This window comes from Fonsecaea pedrosoi (genome assembly GCF_000835455.1).
Source record: "Fonsecaea pedrosoi CBS 271.37 unplaced genomic scaffold supercont1.6, whole genome shotgun sequence".
Classification (NCBI taxonomy): Eukaryota; Fungi; Ascomycota; class Eurotiomycetes; order Chaetothyriales; family Herpotrichiellaceae; genus Fonsecaea; species Fonsecaea pedrosoi.
In genome coordinates, this window is record NW_013550610.1 from 2,761,241 (window position 1) to 2,781,738 (window position 20,498).

At 52.1% G+C, this 20,498-nt stretch overlaps 9 protein-coding genes across 9 annotated transcripts; 4 read left to right on the forward strand and 5 right to left on the reverse strand.

Moving 5' to 3' along the window:
• Positions 1–721: 721 nt before the first annotated feature.
• Positions 722–1,711, reverse strand: Z517_09835 (uncharacterized protein; the record flags this gene model as incomplete). Its single annotated transcript, XM_013425743.1, has 1 exon — positions 722–1,711. One exon carries the CDS (start codon positions 1,709–1,711, stop codon positions 722–724), a length of 990 nt encoding a protein of 329 aa, XP_013281197.1.
• Positions 1,712–3,334: 1,623 nt separating this feature from the next.
• Positions 3,335–4,024, reverse strand: Z517_09836 (uncharacterized protein; the record flags this gene model as incomplete). Its single annotated transcript, XM_013425744.1, has 1 exon — positions 3,335–4,024. One exon carries the CDS (start codon positions 4,022–4,024, stop codon positions 3,335–3,337), a length of 690 nt encoding a protein of 229 aa, XP_013281198.1.
• A 583-nt stretch (positions 4,025–4,607) lies between these two features.
• Z517_09837 (uncharacterized protein) lies at positions 4,608–6,041 on the forward strand (the record flags this gene model as incomplete). Its single annotated transcript, XM_013425745.1, has 2 exons — positions 4,608–4,744; positions 4,805–6,041. The coding sequence occupies 2 exons, from the start codon at positions 4,608–4,610 to the stop codon at positions 6,039–6,041; spliced, it is 1,374 nt and encodes a 457-aa protein (XP_013281199.1).
• Positions 6,042–6,871: 830 nt separating this feature from the next.
• Z517_09838 (uncharacterized protein) lies at positions 6,872–8,956 on the forward strand (the record flags this gene model as incomplete). The annotated part of the gene is made up of 3 exons (XM_013425746.1): positions 6,872–6,977; positions 7,031–7,917; positions 8,009–8,956. The coding sequence occupies 3 exons, from the start codon at positions 6,872–6,874 to the stop codon at positions 8,954–8,956; spliced, it is 1,941 nt and encodes a 646-aa protein (XP_013281200.1).
• A 956-nt stretch (positions 8,957–9,912) lies between these two features.
• On the forward strand, positions 9,913–11,530 carry Z517_09839 (uncharacterized protein; the record flags this gene model as incomplete). The annotated part of the gene is made up of 2 exons (XM_013425747.1): positions 9,913–11,457; positions 11,513–11,530. 2 exons carry the CDS (start codon positions 9,913–9,915, stop codon positions 11,528–11,530), a joined length of 1,563 nt encoding a protein of 520 aa, XP_013281201.1.
• Positions 11,531–12,393: 863 nt separating this feature from the next.
• Positions 12,394–12,717, forward strand: Z517_09840 (ribosomal protein L33; the record flags this gene model as incomplete). Its single annotated transcript, XM_013425748.1, has 2 exons — positions 12,394–12,406; positions 12,557–12,717. 2 exons carry the CDS (start codon positions 12,394–12,396, stop codon positions 12,715–12,717), a joined length of 174 nt encoding a protein of 57 aa, XP_013281202.1.
• A 1,783-nt stretch (positions 12,718–14,500) lies between these two features.
• Z517_09841 (uncharacterized protein) lies at positions 14,501–16,369 on the reverse strand (the record flags this gene model as incomplete). The annotated part of the gene is made up of 1 exon (XM_013425749.1): positions 14,501–16,369. The coding sequence occupies one exon, from the start codon at positions 16,367–16,369 to the stop codon at positions 14,501–14,503; it is 1,869 nt and encodes a 622-aa protein (XP_013281203.1).
• An 80-nt stretch (positions 16,370–16,449) lies between these two features.
• On the reverse strand, positions 16,450–18,402 carry Z517_09842 (uncharacterized protein; the record flags this gene model as incomplete). The annotated part of the gene is made up of 1 exon (XM_013425750.1): positions 16,450–18,402. One exon carries the CDS (start codon positions 18,400–18,402, stop codon positions 16,450–16,452), a length of 1,953 nt encoding a protein of 650 aa, XP_013281204.1.
• Positions 18,403–18,972: 570 nt separating this feature from the next.
• Positions 18,973–19,770, reverse strand: Z517_09843 (uncharacterized protein; the record flags this gene model as incomplete). Its single annotated transcript, XM_013425751.1, has 2 exons — positions 18,973–19,436; positions 19,506–19,770. 2 exons carry the CDS (start codon positions 19,768–19,770, stop codon positions 18,973–18,975), a joined length of 729 nt encoding a protein of 242 aa, XP_013281205.1.
• Positions 19,771–20,498: the final 728 nt, after the last annotated feature.

Consider the following 20,498-nt stretch of genomic DNA (forward strand, 5'->3'; position numbering starts at 1 on the left):
CCCAGCTGTTGGTCCCAGTACTTGCTTAGTACGTGAAACCTCAGCTTTTGACATATACCAGATCCATATATTTGACACATGCATAGATAGGTACATACATGGCAAAGATACCTATGTACCTACCTACCTATCCACGCGTGTCGATACATTTTTCTCTCTGTTCTCGATTTTTAGAAGAGAATGCGAAAGATTATGTACTGCAAGCAAGGAGTCTTCCTCCCCTCCCCTCTTTCCATTGTTTTCACCCGTCGCACCAAGACGCCGGATCTCAGGTTTCAAATAGGGGAAAGCAGAGAAAGAAAAAGTAATATGTATGCGCGGCCCTCCTCCTCCTCCTCCTCCTCCTCCTCCTCCTCCTCCTCCTCATCCGCCTCTCGTCTTCTTGTTGTTCTCCATCTTCCGTTTTCCCGGACCACAAGGGCCCCCCCTCGTCGCCTCCGCGATCCATTCATTCATCCATGCCTCCACAAGGGAAAAAATGGGTTATTTTGTGTGTTTCTCGTCTTGTCTCGTACCATCTCAGCTCGTTTCGTGACCTGCTAAACCCCTTCCAAAAAATTACTCAAGAGGCCATCACTTTTTACTTTTTGAGAGAAGGGGCGGCGGCGGCGGCGGCGGCGTGACCACCCATGTCAGGCCAGGCCATGCATGCTATTCCTTGACGTGCACTCCCACTTCCACTCCTAGACCCGCGCCCTGTCATATCCTATTCTACTCCTTTCTAATTCCAAGCTGCCCCCGCCGCAAGACCGTTGTCGGTCCCAACCCTCCCAGCTTCCTGATTGGGCCCGACGCCCGGCCTGTTCTGGGCCCAATCCCTCAGCTGTGTCCTATCCTTGCCCGTGTACTTGATCAGGTCTTCGTCAGTGTATTCCGACGGGCGCCGCGAGGACTGGAAGGACTGGAACTTTTGGCTGAACCACCCCTTCTTGGGTTCGCCCGTGTCATCGCCATCGTCGTGGATGTCTGGGTTGCCGTTGGCGTACGAGGCCGTGGACATGTTGCGACCGTAGCCATCGTATTGTTGTTGTTGCTGATCGTCGCCGTCGTCGTGGTCGTTATCATTAGCATTATTGGGATTGGGATTGTACCCTTCGGCCTGCGAGTAGCGCGGTCCTCCTCCTCCCCTCTGGCCGTCTTGATAGTTGGGGTTTGCAGGGTCGTTGGCGGTAGCGAATGCGTTTTTGGCCATGTCAGACGTCGGGTCCCCTCCTCCGTCCTGCATGCCGCCGCCGTTGGCGTACGACTGTTGCCTCTGTTGTCGCTGATAGTCCTGGTTATCCCAGTCACCACCGTCCATGGTCTGGTACGGTCTCAGATCTCCATCGTTGTTGTTGTTGTTGTTCCGATCCGCGGGCCCGCTGCCGGACATGGTCCTGTCGTTCCCACCGTGGTGGCCCGTCAACACACCCGAGTTCTCTCCCGGGCGATCAGGGCGGGTGTCGTATTGATATTCCTGCTGCCACTGCTCCCAGGCGACCGTGTTCTGTTCGGTCGCGCCAATGTCGCGACTCTCCTCCCTCATCCGCGGAGGAGGTTGCTCGTGTGGCGCATACTCCGTCATGCGCCGCTGACGGGCGTTTTGATCATAATCGACGTCGGAGAAGTTGGTCCCGATCTTTTTGATCTGCTGTGCTGATGTCACCGTCGTAGGCTGGCTGTTGAGGTTGGGTATGTCGGATCCCTTCAAACTTGACGATCCGCAGCCCATTGTGTAGTTTGTGTGTAAAGAAAAAGCCAAAGAGAGTATAGTATTGTCGTGTCGCTGGTTGACCGGATTCGAGCGGAAGCTGGGGTTTTGTATCACCAAGGTATGGGCCGGTTGTTGATGATAATATCAAGGTCTCTTTCTCGGGATTGAGATGGTAGAACAAGCCTATCCCCGACGGCGCAATGATGCGGCAGCGGGCGAAAGAGATGAGTGAGTGCGGGTGTGCGGGAGGGTGCGTTTGTTGCCTTGGTTGGTGGGCGAGTGAGTGGTGATGATGTAGTTTACGTCTGGATGGAGGTACGAGGTAGCATTCGTAGTAGCAGTTCGCTATCCCTAGTCCTTTTGAAGATCAGTTGGGGTATTTCTTGCCGTCTTGTCGTTTTCTTCTTCGCGCGTGTGCGCGCTCTCTCTCTCTCTCTCTCTCTGTCTCTCTCTCTGACTCTCTATATTGTCTGTCGAGCTCAGAGATGGTTTCCGCAGCGAACAAATCCTTGCATTCTTAAACAGAACTCCCTACGGTGATGGCCGCGCTACGAGTAATGCGTTCACTAGGTGAAGGATCTGCTTGGTATAGGCGCACTAGACCAGTCCAAAGATCCAAGAATAGGTCTCAGTCTCACGTCAAGGTGGGAGGGGGTGCACAGCCAGCCTCGGTCGATAGCCGCAGGTTTGCGGGCCAATGCTGATGTGTACGGGTGTTGTACCTCGTACATAGAGCGCATAATACACCCAGTATGATTGTGGGACAGTGGCGATATGTCTCCCCGGTCATTGGCCTGCTAAGTCACACAGGCGTAACAGGGTCACCCAAGGGTCGTAATTGTTACAAGGCCCGCGAAAGCCCCAGCGATCAGCTGCTGGAGCCAAAAAGTAAATTAATAGATACGCGGGATTGTGGGGTGACAAGGCCCGCCCCAACCGAGGTAACCAAGATGGGAACTTGTATAAAGTACCGCGTATATATGTACTAACATTCCTCTTGATCATGGGTGGTGATCTTGTGCGGGAGGAATGGTGGACCGTAAGTGCGGGAGGCGCATTAGATTTTGGTGCCTTTTCGAGGGATTGGTATCTTGTTAAATTGACCAGGCCAGAGAAGCCTTTGACCAACAGTAATGTTATCCACATATTGGGAGTCGAGATAAAAGTACATGGTGATGGTAAATATGTGCATGGTTCATTCAGTGTGTCTGTTCTCGACCGAGCAGCACTTCCTGTGTGAAATACTTGCCTGTAGAGAAAGAAACATGGTCTCCTCAGTTGCTGCGATTGTTTCCATGTTGTGCGACTTTGGGGATCGGTGGTCTGTCTGATAGTTCGTAGACAACCGAGACAGAAGCACAGACAGAACTGCAGAGGCTGCTTCGCCTGTCGTGTTATCGCTTTGAAAGTGGTTCGTCAATCCATGGCAACCGCCAAGTCGACGTTGTGTTTCCCTGGGCTTGGGCTGACAACTGGAAGGATCAGTCAACCAGGAACCCGAGCACCCTTCTTGACATCCGCCTCTTCTTGAGGTAGGCATTGCTGTATTGTGCTGCCGCTATGTTGACACAAATTCTCAGGAGGATGCGCGCAATAGCTGCGATGTCGCCGTCTGAATGGCCGGTGACAAGTAGAACCAGTTTACAATGGTTTCACGCCTCGATGAATGCTGGCAATACCTCCCGTCAGGTCTTCATAGCCTTTCCCCGGTGTGACGAAGCCGGCCTCTTCGATCATCGACTTAAACTCCTCCTGTGTGGGGAATCGCTCGATGCTTTCAACCAGGTACTGATAACTGTCCCGATCACCAGCCACCAACTGACCAATCAAAGGTATAGCGCCAAAACTCCATCTCTTGTAGACGGTATTGAACAGTGAGTTGTTAACATGGCTGAACTCTAGACACGCAAAAACTCCGCCTGGTTTGAGGACTCGAAATGCTTCGCGAATGGCAGCGTCTTTATTGGTGAAATTGCGGATCCCAAAGGCAACCGTGTAAAGATCAATGGAATTCGACTCGATCGAAGGCATGGATTCGGCGTTCCCCTCCATGAATGATAGTCGCCCTGAAGTCCAATACGGTGTTTCCTGGGCTCTTTTCTGTCCTTCAGCCAGCATGTCTGCATTGATGTCCGCGATGGTGACTTTTGTTTTAACATCGAGATTCACATTGGTAGCGTGGTCAAGCATGCGGAATGCAATGTCGCCAGTGCCTCCTGCCACATCAAGAATATTCCAGCCCTTTTCGCTGGTTCGGCTGCCCGGGTTGAGGCTGCGGACGAAATAGTCCTTCCAGAGGCGGTGGATGCCCAATGACATAAGGTCGTTCATGGTATCATATGAAGACGCGACGGATGAGAAAACAGCACCCACTAACAAGGTGTAAGCATGTAGTCCAATATAACCTGTATTTAGACGCTACCTCTTGCCTCCTTTTGCGTCTCTGAGACGGTCTCAAAGCCGAAGTGAGTTGTGCGTTCATTTTCACTGGGGAGTTGCTGGCGTCGTAGCGAACTCGTAGTAAGGAATCGTTGCGGCGACGTCGAACCGACACAGCAGCTTCGTAGGCCCTGAGGCCTTCGGTAGAGCGGGCGAAGCATTTGTTCCAGCTCAAATATAATCTGCGCTGGGCAACTTCAATCTCCAGAGCGAATCGCAGCTAAGACCAATTTTCGTGAATCTGAATTCCCAAAACAGTCTAGTTCGCACGGGCCCGAAACAGCCTCAACTTCCTCCGACTCCGGCATCTCCTTGCTCCAGCACTGACCGAGGATAACCGAAGTCCCTATTCCACCTTTTCGACGCTTCCTCGTCGTCCTTGTCGCGACTTTTCCTTCTCTTCTTAATCTACCCTCATAGCATCAAACATCTCTTCCATTGTCTAGGGTGGCCTCGTTGCTTTTGACAAGTGAAGATGAAAAGTCGAGCTGTTCTGAGGCCCTTGGCGGCATCCTGCAGATACAAACATGGGGTACTGCTGAGGAGATCAGGGATACGATGGGCAAGCGATACCTGGTCTGCCGGCCCTGCACAGAAAGCAGGATCGGATTCGTACGTTTCTCCGTCCGCGGTTGTTGTCCCCGGTCTCGTTTGCTGATTCCGTGGCCCCAGAGTGCATTTCCCAGGAGCTCTCAAGAGTAAATTTACCTCGACCATGCGGTTTCAGAATCCAGCCGAGGAGAACGCGATGCCAACTTACAGGATAATGGATGCAGACGGTAATATTGTGGACACCACCAGAGATCCACAATCTGCATCTGACGACGAAATCATTCAGTGGTATCGCACTATGTTGACCGTCAGCATTATGGATTTGATCGCGTTTGAAGCACAACGGCAAGGACGATTCAGCTTTTATATGGTCTCTGCCGGTGAAGAAGGTATTGCGGTAGGATCAGCCTCGGCACTAACACCAGAGGATGTTTGTTTTCTGCAGTATCGCGAGCAAGGGGTGCTCTTGCACCGAGGCTTCACACTGAAGGAGATGATGAGCCAATTGTTTTCAAACAAAGACGATAACGGCAAAGGACGAAATATGCCTGTCCATTATGGCAGTGGAAAGCACAACGTTCATACAATTTCGAGCCCTTTAGCGACCCAGATTCCTCAGGCGGCTGGGGCCGCATATGCGTTGAAAATGCAGCGGCTCCTTAATCCGAATGTGCCCCCAAGGATCGTCGCTTGTTACTTTGGAGAGGGCGCGGCAAGTGAAGGGGATTTCCACGCTGCCCTCAATATCGCCGCCACAAAGTCTTGTCCCATTGTATTTGTCTGTCGCAACAATGGCTTTGCTATTTCAACGGCGAGCATTGAACAGTACAAGGGAGATGGCATCGCTAGTCGAGGATTAGGGTACGGTATCGATACCATCCGGGTGGATGGCAACGATATCTTTGCCGTGAGGGCGGTCATGCTGGAAGCCAGGAAACGCGCCCTTGAAGGCGATTGCAAACCCATCCTAGTCGAAGCTATGAGTTACCGAGTGAGTCATCACAGCACTAGCGACGACAGTTTCGCCTATCGAGCCAAAAGAGAGGTAGAGGAGTGGAAACGAAGAGACAACCCCATTACACGGCTCCGCAAGTGGATGGAAAAGAAGGGTATCTGGGACGAGGACAAAGAAAAGGAAGCGAGGGCGTCAATACGCAAAGAAGTCTTGCGAGAGTTTTCAGCTGCAGAAAAAGTCAAGAAACCACCGGTCCGAGCGATGTTCGAGGATGTCTACGAGGAACTCACTCCAGAGACTCGAGCCCACATGAAAGAACTGAAACGAATAATCGAAAAGTATCCAAAGGAGTATAGCGGCATTTCCGAGTATGAAGGAGGACTCAAGAGTCTGGAGGAATGAGTCCAGATCGGTTGAGGGCTAAGTCAACGCCACCAGGATACCCGATGGATGAGCCGTGGGCCGGCCCTCGAAGCATCACCACTATGTCACTCCAATCAAAGCAGACTTAACAAACCACGGGTTATTCGTGCTGGACCCATGATAATGGGACACGTTATGGACAACGAGGCTGAGGGTAGAGGAAGCGGAGAGGCAGCGAGTGACACGTGCACGACACCGCCGATTGGGAGGCTGGGGACGCCATAGTGGACACTTGGCGCCACTGTGGCTTGATAATTGCCAAGCCGGGAATATTGAACGGCTTCCAGCCACCCACGTTCCGGCCGCCGCTGCAGGGTCCAACATTCGACGCTATTCCTGATAAGGCTAAGACCGTTTTCGTCAGCCTCGAGCTGGGCTTCCAGCCTCCCTCAATCTCTCCAATCCCATTGTCCATCTTGTTGTTTTCTGTGAATAGAAGTCTCTCACTGTGGTGATGGCCAATAATCAGATATCCCGCTAGCTGAAATGGTCGAAAATGTTTCCCGGCTACCGCTTTGGCGTCAGGAGATTGTGGTGCTGTCCATGAGAGCTGACGTCGTTGTCTACCAGCCTCCTCGCCGGGGAAACCATCAGTGACTACTTTTTGTTCCCATGGCCATGGATCCTTTTTCTACTGTGACAATCTCAGTATCCTCTTCTTTACTTGTTCAGTGAATATACGCTCGTGCGCCTTATTGTGTATTACTGTCATGCCATCAACTTGAGTTTGCTTGATCCTCCCAGCAATTTTCCGGTTGCTCAGTTTTTGCTGCATTGTTCCGGCGTTCGATATTTTTACACTGTACAAAATGTATTCCACTCTGGCGGGCTCAGTCCTCGCCGTGTTGACCCTTTGCTCCCTTGTACCACGCACAGAAGCACAGACGTACTCGTCATGTAATCCTCTTCTACAAAGTGAGTCTATTTCTCTACCTCGGCTTTTGGAATCGAAGACTGACTGCGCTCAGGTGGATGTCCTGCAGACCCTGCTCTCGGCAGGACTGTCGACATTGATTTCACAGCAGGCTCCTCGAGCGAATTCGGCGCCTCAGGAGCAGTAAGCTACACCTCCGACGGCGCAGCATTCACGATCTCCCAGCACGGCGATGCTCCTACCCTCTCTTCGAATTGGTACATAATGTTCGGCCACGTCGATTATGTGGTGAAAGCGGCTCCAGGAACGGGAATAGTGAGCGCCGCTATTCTGCAGTCTGATTGCCTTGACGAGATCGACTGGGAATGGATAGGTGGGGATAATACACAAGCCCAGAGCAATTACTTTGGGAAGGGCATCACAACAACTGGCTACAACCGAGGAGCATTTCATGGAGCACCCAACAACCATGACGAGTTTCACACCTACAGCATCGACTGGACTGCCGACCAGATTGTTTGGTCGATCGATGGCACCACAGTTCGAGTCATGACCCAAGACCAAGCAGAAGCCGGCCAATATCCCCAGACTCCAATGTACGTCAAGTTAGGTACTTGGGCTGGTGGTGATTCATCCAACCCTGAAGGCACAATTCAGTGGGCCGGGGGCGTTACCGACTACTCCGCGGGGCCCTTCACCATGTATGTGAAGTCTGTCCATGTCACGGACTACTCGACAGGGTCACAATACACCTACAGTGGTACCAGCGGTACCTGGCAATCCATCAGTTCGACTGGCGGCCAAATCAACAGTGAAGGTGACGGTACTCCAGCTGCGACTGGAACAGCACCTGCAGTCACTTCCTCCGTGCCCAATGATGCGCCACTTGCTTTTGGAAACAGCGGTGACACCTCTTCAGTGTATGCTACGCGAACAGGCTGGCCGTGGTCTGGAACGGCCACAGCCACAGCAGTGTCTGTGGTAAGCTCTTCAATTTCTGGGCTGACAAGTCAGTGGATTCCTATCTTGTATCAGCTCGAACTCTAGTGCGCATGTGCTAACTGTTTACTAGTCGACATCTCCCTCCCTATATTCGTCTCCATCGGTAGTATCATCTTCGGCCTCGGCCTCGGCTTCGCTTGAGGTTGTGACTTCTTATGACGGACAAGGCTTTCCTACAATCATTACCATCAACCCTGCGGCGCCAACAATACCAACAAGTTACGACAGTCAGGGCTTTCCAATTACCAACACCAGCCTCATTTCTGAGCCAACCTCTCAGCCTGCGACAGTACAAGGATCGTCAATCACAGCCGCATCAGGCTCCGCATTGGTGAGCTCAGTATCTTCGAATTCGGCCTCAGCACCATCCGAAGGCCCGAGCTCCGCAGCTTCAGCTCCACAGAGCTCCAGCGCTACAGCATCGGAAGCCTCTGCGACCGCAAACACGTCGTTCATGACAATTTCTACCTCAACACCCCTCGGTTTCATCCCCACTTCGGGTTCGAGCTCTGTGTCCGCCCCCATCTCTGCCACGGCGTCAAAAACCGTTATTTCCGGCGAAACGGGGTCAATAACCACATCATTGTCCAGCTCTCCATCCAACCCAAGCAGCAGCTCGTCTTTTATTAGCCTGATCACTTCCCAATCGCAGACCACCCTGTCAAGCTCTGGGGTTGTTGTTGGGAGCTCAACTGCAAGTAGCACGATCGCCGCAACTAACTCCGACAGCAGATCAGCGTTAGGCTCGGGTTCGTCTACAGCGTCACTTTCTTCGACACTTCGGTCGTCCTCGCTCTCAAGCAGCGAGATCAGGAGCAGCAGGACCGGTACGATCAGCTCACACCAAAGTACATCCACGACAGCATCAAGTCAAGTGTTGAGTGGAACAGCAACGATTTCAGCATCCGCTACAACATCAGGCACGCCGCCTGCAGTGAATCTTGCAGGTCGAATACGGAGTTTTCATCCACTCGGAGGGGTTATGGTGCTAGGGGCAGGGGCCTTATGCTTGTTTTGAAGCAAAAGCTTGGAGGGGCGTCAACTAATTATTGACGTGGGCGGCATTTGTCAGCCTACCAGGGTTTTGTAATGGAGGGTGGCGTTGGAAGGTTTCCAGAAGGCCTTTCAGGGGTCTGGCGCAAAATGCACGAGGCTGCAGCAGCTTAGGGATAAGGTAACTTGGTATTGGTGGCGCATCAGACGTTGATGAGAAATGATAGTGATACCCAGATAGAAGGATAGATAGAATTGGCCTCGTCCGCCCCTCGGACTGGTTTTTGGCTCCGATGAAAAATACAATGCAATAGGAACCCGACATTGCGCGATCCACGGAAACTCTACTTCCTGACTGGGCTGTTTATTGTCATGCGCTTGGTTGCTCTTTTGATCTAGATTATCGCCTCGAGACGAGGACCGAGAACAGAGGCGGCCCTCGTCAATCGTTATCTGAACCACGAGCAGCATTCGACAGACAAACCGCTCATTTCCGTCTCTGAAATAGGAAACACAGAAGTCATGGAAGGCGGCGGCTGACCATCGGTATCTCTCCCTTGTTCCCCCCTCGCAAAAAGCCTATCCCTGAGCCTAACGAGGTGGAGGCTTTCCATACTCCGTGGAAAGGCTGGCTCCCCTGCCTTGCCTGCCCACCAGCACCCACCACAAAAACGTATTCGTACGTCACAAAATCAACCATCCGCACAAACTTGTGTAAATTTCTCCACTAAACTTTTCCCTCTGTTCCTGGTCATTTCTCTGTAGTTACACCACCGGATCCAGCCCGCCACTGGCCGAGCGAGCGAGCATTTCGCTACTCTGCATGCCTCCATCCTTAAAACCTGCAACCATCCCACTCCCTCACCACTCTAACAACTCCAGGGTTTCGATACGCACAAACCCACCTCCTCTGCCTGACTCTCCCTTTCCTCATCTTCCTCGTCTTCCTACCCCTCCTCCTCCACCTCCTACCGTACCGCCATGGCGACAGTGGCCCCCACCGACATCTCACAGACCCATCCCTACACCTGCAATTCGTGTGCGGTCGCCTTCCGCAACAGTGATGCCCAACGGACTCATATGCGGAGTGACTGGCACAGATACAACCTGAAGCGCAGGCTGGCTGAGTTACCCGCAGTATCGTCTGAAGATTACAACGAGAAAGTTTTGGCTGCTCAGGCTACCAACAACGCAGCCGCCGCCCAAGCAGCCTATGCAAAAGTGTGTGCCACCTGCCAAAAGACGTACTACAGTGAAAATGCATACCAGAACCACCTGTCAAGCAAAGCACACAGGACAAGAGAGAGTAGAGGCTCAACACGAGACGCAAGTTCTATGACTGGGTCTGACGGCCGGCGGTCATTCTCCGCGCTGGAGTCCATACCAGACTCTGAATCTCGAGATCCAACAGCAGAGGCAGAGTTCGAGCAGGTTGTTGCAGGGATAAAAGAGACCTCCATCCAAGACATGCCTGAAATCACACGGAGACCCTCGAACCCTCAGCCGGGGACGGAACCGCGAGGGGACCATCCCATGTCACCAGAAAAGGCCGAAGTTCCGTCTATGCCTATTTCAAGGTGTCTGTTCTGCAACTATGACTCCCCCAATCTGAAACTCAGCGTCATGCACATGACCAAGATCCACGGGCTCTTCATTCCCGAACAGAACTTTCTCGTCGACCTGGAAGGTCTGATCCGGTATATGCAAGCGAAGGTTCACCAAAATTTCGAGTGCCTATACTGCCACAAACTGAGAGGAAATGCAGAAGGTGTGCAGACACACATGAGGGACAAGGCTCATTGCAAGATTGCCTTTGAGACGGAGGAAGAATTGATCGAGGTGGGCCAGTTCTATGACTTTTCCAGCACCTATTCAGACGACGGCGAAGAGGATTTTGGCGGAGCAATGGAAGGAGTCAAGGCGGGACAGAACGGTGGCGTCAAATTGGAGGGTTCAGGAGAAGACGGTGCAGACGACGGCTGGGAAACTGATTCTTCCTTTTCCTCGCTCGATACCAACGAACTTGCCTCTGTCCCGAATGATGATCGAACACTGTCCTATCAACGACTTCCCTTGCACAGACATCACTCCAACACTGACCCGAGACCGCACCGGAACGCAGACGGCTGGCACTCACACGCACACAACCATACTAATGCAGTGTTCTATGACGAACATGAAATGCATCTGCCCAGTGGCAGAGTGGCAGGCCACCGAAGCTTGAGGAAATATTACCGCCAAAATCTGCACAACTATCCTACGGCCGCTGAGCGAATGGAGCGTGCTCAGAGATTAATTGAAGAAGGGAGCTCAGAAGATGCAGACATGGACGAGGTCGATCTTCCAGCCACGCCTCCGCGAAATAGTCTCATGAGACGGGGAGAGGCTGGTATGCTTGGTGCTACGAGCCAGCAGAGACGAGACGTCCGCTCTGAAGAGATCAGAGCCAGACAGAGAGAGAGGCGGGCGCAGAATCGGTATCAGGCCAAGCTGGAGAAGCAGGCCAACAGTCAAAAGCACTACAGGGTAAGTGTTGGAGAGATTGTGCGCTTTGACCACGGGAACGCTGACAGGTTTCCAGGATCCACTCTTGCAGTGATCAATGAATCATATCCCGTCGATGCCGACCGATCCGAGTGCGGCCGAAGAGCTTTCTAACCTACCAGCACCTCTTCTGACGAGCTGTGAATAGCATTCCTTATGTTGCATATCATGCATATCGCGGGTTATAAAAAGCTGGGTCGGGAAACAAGGAAAATGACACGACGCGACGAGACACGATGGCCTAAAATCCGGAGGTTTCTGCATCTGTGACTTGCATTGCAGGATTCACGTTGTCCTCGACAGAGAGGACGAACCTGGCGCTACCTTGAATTCTGCCTGATATCCATAGCGAACGGACGCATTACAGTCGTTGCTGCGGAGCAGCCATATCATCTGACCTTTAATGGTACTTGGGCATGCTTGATGTTGTAGATGCATCACAATAGAATGTCTGGCTGCATGGGTTTCTTGATGGCGAGCCTCGTCAGCAAAGCATACACTCTTCGCAGTCTCTATCAATGATTCGTAGTACTTTGTCAACGGAAGCGTGGCAACCAAGGCTCATGTACATGTACAAGCAATACGAGGCACATGACGAGTAAGTAGCGACATGGGCACTTTCAACACACTCCACCGGAGACATGAGCGCAGAGACGACACAACACGGTGGACTGAAGGGCAATTTATGCAGGCTTGGCGGCTACTTGCTCGATTGGTACCTCAAAGATCCCATTCTCGGAGCTCCCCAGATTATTTGCTGTCGATTGTACCTTGATCACTTGGTCACTTTACCTGACCGCGTTGCCAATTCGTCTCGTCTCATTCACTCGCTCACTCGTAGTGTTCCCTATCAATTCGAATCTCTCGGACCTCTTGTTCAATCAATCCCTCTAGACGCAGCATTCTCCTCCTCGCGCAATGGCCAAAAAAGGTACGTTTTGACTCTCTCTCAATGCAGTCCCTGGCGGTTATTTCTTTTCTTTTTTTTTTTGTTGTCTCCCCCAACCAGTCAACCAGCCCTCCTCCCTCGCTCTACAGTCCTTCACTGAAAACTAACACTCCGTGATTCCCGTTTGAACAGCCAAATCCCGCACGATCGCCGTCCGACTAATCTCCATGGCCCTGACAGGGTATTACCGTACGATGGTGCGGCCGCGCACGTCGAGGCCGCTGAGCATGATGAAGTACGACCCTGTGGTCAAGCGGCAGGTGCTGTTTCTGGAGCAGAAGCGCGGGAAGTAAAAACAGTCTTAGAAGATTCAGGATACTTTGCTATTTGAATGGGGAAAGATATGGCTATGGGATGATATGATTGGGAGGATGGAGAGGGGGGGACCGAAAAAGTGGAAGAGGAGGGAAGAAGTTTGAGATGTAATGTGTCGGGCAACACTTGAGGGTCGCAGTATCCCCCTTGCTTGGCTCCGCTGGGCCGTGGCGTCAATTTTCAATCTGGCCTGGGTGGGAAAAGAGGCTGTTTAGATGAACTGAGACCCCAAACGAGAACGATAGGGGGAGCGGGGATTTCCAAGGGAAACAAGACTGGGTTCGGAGAATGAGGACCGGTCTGTTCCATTGAGCTGTGGCCAAAGTGCTGCGGAAGGGGAAACACATTCAAGCTCTGGAACCTGGGATGATGAGCATGATAGCTCCAGTGGGTGCTCATCCTCGAGACACCAATCGTTGCTGGCAGCGCATCTCCAAGCTCAAGATGGGCGACGAGGGGCGAGGTCTTACCCCGACAAGGGCTGAAGAACTGGAATCCCGACAGCACGGCACATGGCAGTCTCAACATCAGCTCCCACAGCCTCTCTAATCTCGCCTGCATCCACTCGAACAACGCTGGCTCTGATCATCTGGCCGAAACCCAAACCCCGGATCAACAAAGCCAAAACACAGGCTCTCGCTCGCGCTCTCGCACTCCCACTCCACTGATCTCCGCTCTCCGCCGACCATGTGAAACCCACCAGCTCAAATCGAGGCCAAGCCGACCGGAGCACATCTTGCTCAGCATCAGTCATCATCACATCCAGACAGACGGACAAGCAGCATGATACAAGGAAGGCATTGAGGGATGTCGTTGGAAAAGCCGAATCGAACCGAAGCGACCAGCTAAGAGACCAACCACCTTCAGCGTGTCGGTATGGACTTGTATGTCTCTGTGTGGACTCGCAGCACGCAGCACGCAGCACGCAGTTCAAACGTCTCGTGGCATTGGTCATCCAGCTGAGCCGAGCTGAGCCGAGCTAAGCCGCGGTGTACCAAGTATGAGGTTTGTTTTTGTTTTTTTTTTTTTTTAAGAGCAAACGGCCAGATTGAGAATTAGGGAAGAGAAGTAAGGGAACGAAGAGGCGGTACCGGAACGACCAGGCACAAGTCAAGTCACAAAGTCTGCTCTCGCCTCGCCTCGTATCTCATGTCATACAATAGGATTGCGATGGAAATGCTAGCTGTCTCTTGATATCTAGCCACGTTCTGATGCGTCCATTGTCCACTGTTACCGTCCACTGGTCACTCTGTAGGTATCATGGCGATAGACGGCTTGCTGCGTACCAAGTACAGATGGATAGATAGATAGACCTGTTCTAATACAAATTATATCTCTTGACTTGCCATGTCTGCTTGTATATACATACAGTACGAGGTACATATATAGCCCTAATTACATCCATGTCTAAGCTACTAAGCTACAGTAGCACACATAGTCCGACACAGAAAGACCTCCACGTACATCATACCATGATTCTCTCTGACCATCTCTGCAAGCTCCTCGAAAATCCCGCTACATGATCCTCCCGTCCCCAGGCCGCGAGATCGAGGAAACAATGGTGGTCGCGTCCATACAAAATCGCTGGTGTATATCCCACTTGATGTCTCTCTTTTTTTGGGGTCTTTGTTTTCTCCCATTCTTTCTTGCAAAATATGGTCGCCCAGACTCTCTTTTATCATCCTGTTTCTTTTTCGGTAACTTGGCTCTCTGTCCCTTAGAAACTCCCACGTCCTTCCCTGTTGACGACTTCGTTTCGCATCAAGTCTCAGTGCCGAACCGCGTGGCGTACTTGTCTTGCCGAGAACCTTTTCGAGCAGGTCTATTCGATCCCTTACTCTTACCAGGGCCCGGAGCATTCGTTCCCACGATGCTGCTGCAATTGCTACCACCACCGCTGCTCTTGCGGAAACTGACGGCACCTCGGGATGAAGACTTTTCCACTCTCTGCTTCGGGGTGGTGGGCTGTAACTTCCCCGCCTCGAGGTTGGCAGCTGTTCGCTTGAGACGCTTGGGGTGCTCTGTAGGAGTTTTGACCTCATCATTCTCGGGCTCTACTCGACGTTTGGCCGCCGAATTGGGTCGATGTCTCTCACGCTCACGTGTGATGACAGGTGTAGATGCTCGACTGCCTCGAAACTCGACGCTAGGGCCAGGAGAAGCAGTGGACCGATGACTGTAACCTCGAAGTTCGCTTCTCAATCTCCTGGGACTCGGTCCTTGCTTCACCATTACCCTATTTCCAGGCATGGCAAAGGTCGGTTGCATCTGAACGGTGTCGATACTGCCGGGACCTTCAGACCCACGTTCGCTGACTTGATCTAGAAGCATTTGTTCACTCAGCGACCCGTATGAGCTGGACGGGGGCCGCTCAGCAGTCTCCTCGTGGCGGTTGATCCCGCTACGTCCCCTCGGCCCGACTTGCGTTTCACCACGGTTGTACTGCCTCATACTGGGATCAAAGCCTTGGTTAACCACGTCGTCGAGATCAGCCTCCCCGTGATCACTCGGAACTGGAGTAAGGCCTGAGGCACTATCTTCCTGGCCCTGGCTTGCAGATAGTATAAGGCTATCTGAATTCACTTGTAGGGACTGTTGGACTTCAAGCTGTGTCTCGGGTATAATTTGTATGGCAGCAATTACTGAATCCGACTGACTCAAGGGCAAAGCACTGTTGCCAACGAGATATTGAACATTGCCTCCATTGGAACTCGGATGTGTGTGGAGTGATTGGTTGTGATGGGAGTCTTCTGCACCTCCGGAACGATCTGCAACTCGGCGTTGCGGCTGACTGGGTTCTGCCTCATCACCATCAAGTTTGCCGTTAGGCTCGGCGCCTTCGAGAGTAAGGATTTGCTGTTGTATGGCTGCTGACCGCTCCTCTTTCTCATGAGCTTGGGCTCGAAGAACCTTGAGTTCTTCGGCTTGGTTGCTGAACGACGCCAAGTCCTTTCTCAGTTCGGTGATTTGACTCTCTCGCCGTGTGATGGTCTCCTGCAAGAGAGCAATCTGAGCGCACTGCTCCTTCGACCGTTCAAGGTCCGTTGTAACAGCCTTGATGGTCTCCTTGAGGGAAAAGTTTTCTCTTTCTAGCTCGCCGAGTTGTGCCACTTGAATCTGAGCAGCAGCGAGAGCAGATTCGAGTACAGCAATCTTGGTGATTTTTTGCTGGAGTTTCTCCTGTAGGTCCTTGTTCTCAGAAATCTGTGCCCTCAAGTCCTTCAAGTCATTGTGGAGGCCAGCGTTTTCCTCGGCGAATTGGTCCTTTTCTCTCGCCTGTTCTTCGAGAACGGTAGATCTAATTCGCAGGCTCTTGAGCTGTTTCTGGAGGGTTTCAATATCCTTGGACTTGTTCGCAATCTGCTGGATCTGAGATGCAGACTCCTCTTTGAGGTGCTCCAGAGAGGACTGTCGCTTTCTTAGATACTCCAGCTCTGCCGTAGCCTCGCCCAGGGCCTTCAAGGTCTCTTTGAGCTGTCGAACGGTATCGTCTGCCCCAGTCAATCTGTGTTCAAGTTCATCTATCTGGCTTTGCAACTGTTGCTGAGCCATGACCGCTGTAGCTGTGTCTTCACGAGATTGCTCAAGATCTTGTCGTAATTGCAAGTCCTGAGCTTTGGTCCTCGCCATTTTATCGTCAATTTCAAGGCTTCTCTGTATCTCATGGTCATGATCTCTCTGTAGACTCGAGAGACGAGCATTCGTGTTCATCAACTACTTGTTGTTAGCAGTGTCCTGATCAGCCGGGTAGAGATCCTTGCCTCTATATTTTGCTCTTCATTTTGTTGCTGGAGTTCGCTCAAAATGCTTTCTCCTGCGATCAATTCAGCTCGAAGACAATTGTGCTCGGCCATGGCTTCGTTCAGCCGGATCGTCAAATCAATCACTTCCGCATGGGTTTCGTTCTTGTCTTGCTTGCATTTTTCCAGCTCAGAGCACGCCGTTTGCCACTTTGTTGTGACTGTTCTCAACGAAGTTCGGAGCTCCTCACTTTGAACGATAGCTGCCTCTCTGTTGTTTCGAAGACCTTTGTTGGTGTTGTGCAACTCGGCCTCATGCTTCTGTGCCTCATGCTTCGCCTCGCGAAGTAGCTCTATGATCTGTTGAGCCTGCCCTGTCTTCCCCTCCAGTCGTGCCACTTCTGCTTTGGCTTCAGCAAGTTCGATATTACCTGATTGCACTTCTGATAACAATCTTGACACTTGGGTGGAGATGTCATGTTGCAGGTCATGCCTGAGACTTGCAATTGCTGACTGGACCTTTTCCGACAGCGACTGCTCAAGCTGGGTCAGCGATGACGAAACTGAAGTACAATCCTTCCTCAGTGGAACAAGATCTGATTTTACCAGCAGGTTGTTGTCAATCACCGACCCTATTCGATACAAGCATTCCATAATACATTTAGTCGCGGAATCCTCTTCTACTCTCTCACTCTGGAGCTCGCCGAGCTGTTTCGAGATATCCTGCAGGGTTTGATTGGTGGCCAGTTGTTGGCATTGAAGACGGACATTCTGTTTACTTTTCTCCTGGTCCAAATAGAGTATGTGAGCCTCCAACTTCCGACATCTCTGCTTCTCGCTCATCAAATGGTCGTCTTGGGCCGTGGCGAACGCAGTCAGCTGCTTGATCGTTGCGATGCTGTTCTCTGCCATTGCTTGTGCCGCACCGACACCGTTCCGAAGGTTCTCCATGTGCACTGAGGCTGAGTCCGAAGAGCATCGAACTTCATGCAATTGAGTCAACAGGTTGTCTCGGTCTTTAGTCAACCCGGCCAGAGTCCGTTGGAATTCTGAGGCATTTTGTTGTAGCATCTCACAATCTTTGTTTGTCTCCAGAGCCCATCTCTTCAGCTTACAGTACTTTTCTTTGAAAGCGACCAAGCTCTGGGTGAGAAGTTCCGAATACTCGGCACATTCGTCTCGTTCGTTGATAGTCCGTCGAAGCTTGGTTTCAGTCTGCTCATTTAGCTCTCTCAGATCTTGATTTTCGTGCTTAAGATGCTCCACTAGCCTCTCAAAAGTATTTTGCTTTTCGCGTGCTCGATACATGAGAAAGAAGTGCATATCTTCGTCTGATGGCTGTGTGAGGGCCGTTTCATCGTCATGGGGTCGACGATCTCGACGATTTGAGACTGTTCTCGAACGGCGGCGTGTCCTCGGAGACTTTGAAACTCTGGTTTCGTCGGTTGAGCTTACATCTGAGCCGGTTGCGCTGTGTCCCACAGGCCTTGCTCCTATTATTCTGTGGACCTTGGGTGTCGGTGTTGACTCTGGACTGGGGACAACCCGGTGATCGACGCCAATGGGACGCTCCAGATACTGGGTGTCTAAGCGGTCATGTTGAAGGGGTGCAAAGTCGAACTGAACCTCATCGCTGGATACAGCCTCGGCTCCCTGTTTCCCTTGTGAAGGAAGGGGAAGCTGGTAGGTATAAGTGGCTTGAGGAATCGGCTCATCCTTGCGAGATGCTTCGGGCGTCATTTCGGAGGGTATTGCTCGGTCTTCTGCATATATCTCAGTGTTGGTGTTGGTGATATACGGAGCTTGATGCGGCAAACCGTAGACTTCAATGCAACGGGCATCGTGTCCACGAGGATCCTCACTGAGTTTCTGATCGCCAACGTGAAGCTGAGGGCACTGTGGCATCTCGGCTTCTCCAGCCATGGTGTCAGGATTGGATTAGAGGTGCAGCTGTCGAGGGGATATGGCTGGGGAGATGACAAGGAAAAGTGAAATGAGATGCTGTGGGTGGCCGCGCAGCTGCTCAAGTCGTTTGTGCCAGGCCAAGAGTGAGCATCAGGTCACAGGTCACGGCTGCACTGCACCTCTTATCACGTCCTTATCCCTCCCTTTGATCACAGCATCAATGGACATATGTTCTTCGGTGGTTATCCAGGGACAGCTAGGTTCCGTGCTGGCAGAAATAGTCTGCCGCTCGTGTCAAAATCGGAGGAACGAGAGCATGCGCATGTGAGATGGCCCTATCACAAGCAGAGTAGAAATGTCAAGACAAAATGGCTAGAAGAGAACCCCTGAGCTGGCTGTATCTCCCTGTTCATTGTCATGGTTCCTGTCCAATATACGGCACGTGTGACATATCAACATGTTCTCCCAAGGCATGCTCTCAAATATATCAATAGGTATTGGTACTCCACCTGAAGTTGTTCGTAATCACGTCTTGCTCCCGGCCACGGGTCTTGTTCCAGGGCGTTCCTGACGCCTCACGCCCAAAGTCTACCGTCCAAACACCCTCTTCCACATGGGTGTCTTGGGGCTGTCCATCTCAAAAGCCGAAGACGGAATGGTTACACTGGGAGGTCTCGGGCGTTTTCTGTCCTTCTTTTTGCCTTTGGCCTTCACCGAGCCGTTGTCCCCTGTGGGTTCGACCCTGACGGCACCATCTGGCAGTCCCTTTTCAAGGTCACGACCACTACCCGTTGACGAGGACCGGCTTCCACCTGTTGCGTCCTTGCCATTGGTCATATTCGGTTTCGATTGGAGCAATTGGTTGTTCGCATTCTTCAATGTATCCTCCATTCGCCGTCTCTTCTCGACCGGAGAGAAGGTCATTTTCTTGGGCGTAATTGGCGTGGCTACGGCTTTGACAGCGCTTGTGACCTTCCTCGCTGACCGTCGGATGCTCTCCTTGATCTTCCACTGTCTCTTCTTTGCCAGGAAAAACAGAACGGTCATTGTGACTGGAAGAAATCAAAGTCAATTGCGTCAGGACGCTCGAGTCGAAAAACACACTCAAGGGGCAGACTCACCACCAAGGACGACCACGATGCTCACAACCACAGCGATTGCGATGGTCGCCCCACGACTCAAATTCACAGACCCAGTGTCTGGTCCTGCAGCCCCGGCGTCTTCTGTGGAAGTACCAGGGCCGGAGCCAATATCACCCGGTTCCACACCCTGAGCACCCCCACCATCACCAGACTGCGCCAGGACCCGTGAGTTTTCGAGTAGATCGAGGCATATAAGAAGCGCATGGACGTGCAGCAGCGGTGGCGGGAGAAATAACAAAGTCATGGCTGTAGCCTGTGAGTGATGTCGCCCAGCACTATCTGGTTTGCCGATGGGAGAGGCAGAAGCAAGCCGGTTCGCAGGGCGTATGAATTGTAAGAATATAGAGGGGAGGTCTGCGCAGCAGAAGAGTCGAGAAAGCGAGGAGACATGGGGCCCGGTGTCGTCTTGCGATATTGACTCAGCTTATGTTGAACCAGATGGGCGTCTGCATGGCTCTGGCCCTTTGGACGGCGTCATCTCGAACGCAGTCTGGGACACCTGCACCGCCTCTGGCCAAGGGTCTCTGAGGACAGGCCTTAGGTCGAGAAGACAAAGACATCAAGTGTGATGAGTGCGATTGGAGATGGATTGCGGGTGATGAAACTTGAAAAGAAACATCCAAGGCCAATCAGTCTGGGCTGGTTCGGGGATCCTACAACCACCAGGAGAACTTAAGCGCCCACTTGAAACTATCACAAGCCTTGGCATTGGCAGCCTCGTCGTCGTTCATGATACTATACCACTAGATGATCATATCACCAATGTACATCACTTCAATGCCCAAGTCCCCCCCTCCCCAAAACTACATTCGGACTTGGGACGATCATCGCCTATGTAACGCCATCAGAGCCAACCTAGAGGCCCACTCCGAAGCCCTTGCCGGGCCTTAGTCGTAGTCGCATGATAACCATTACTCCCTCCATTCACAGCACTGAGTGGTCAATAGTTGCAGATGATGCATCAAGTCTCCC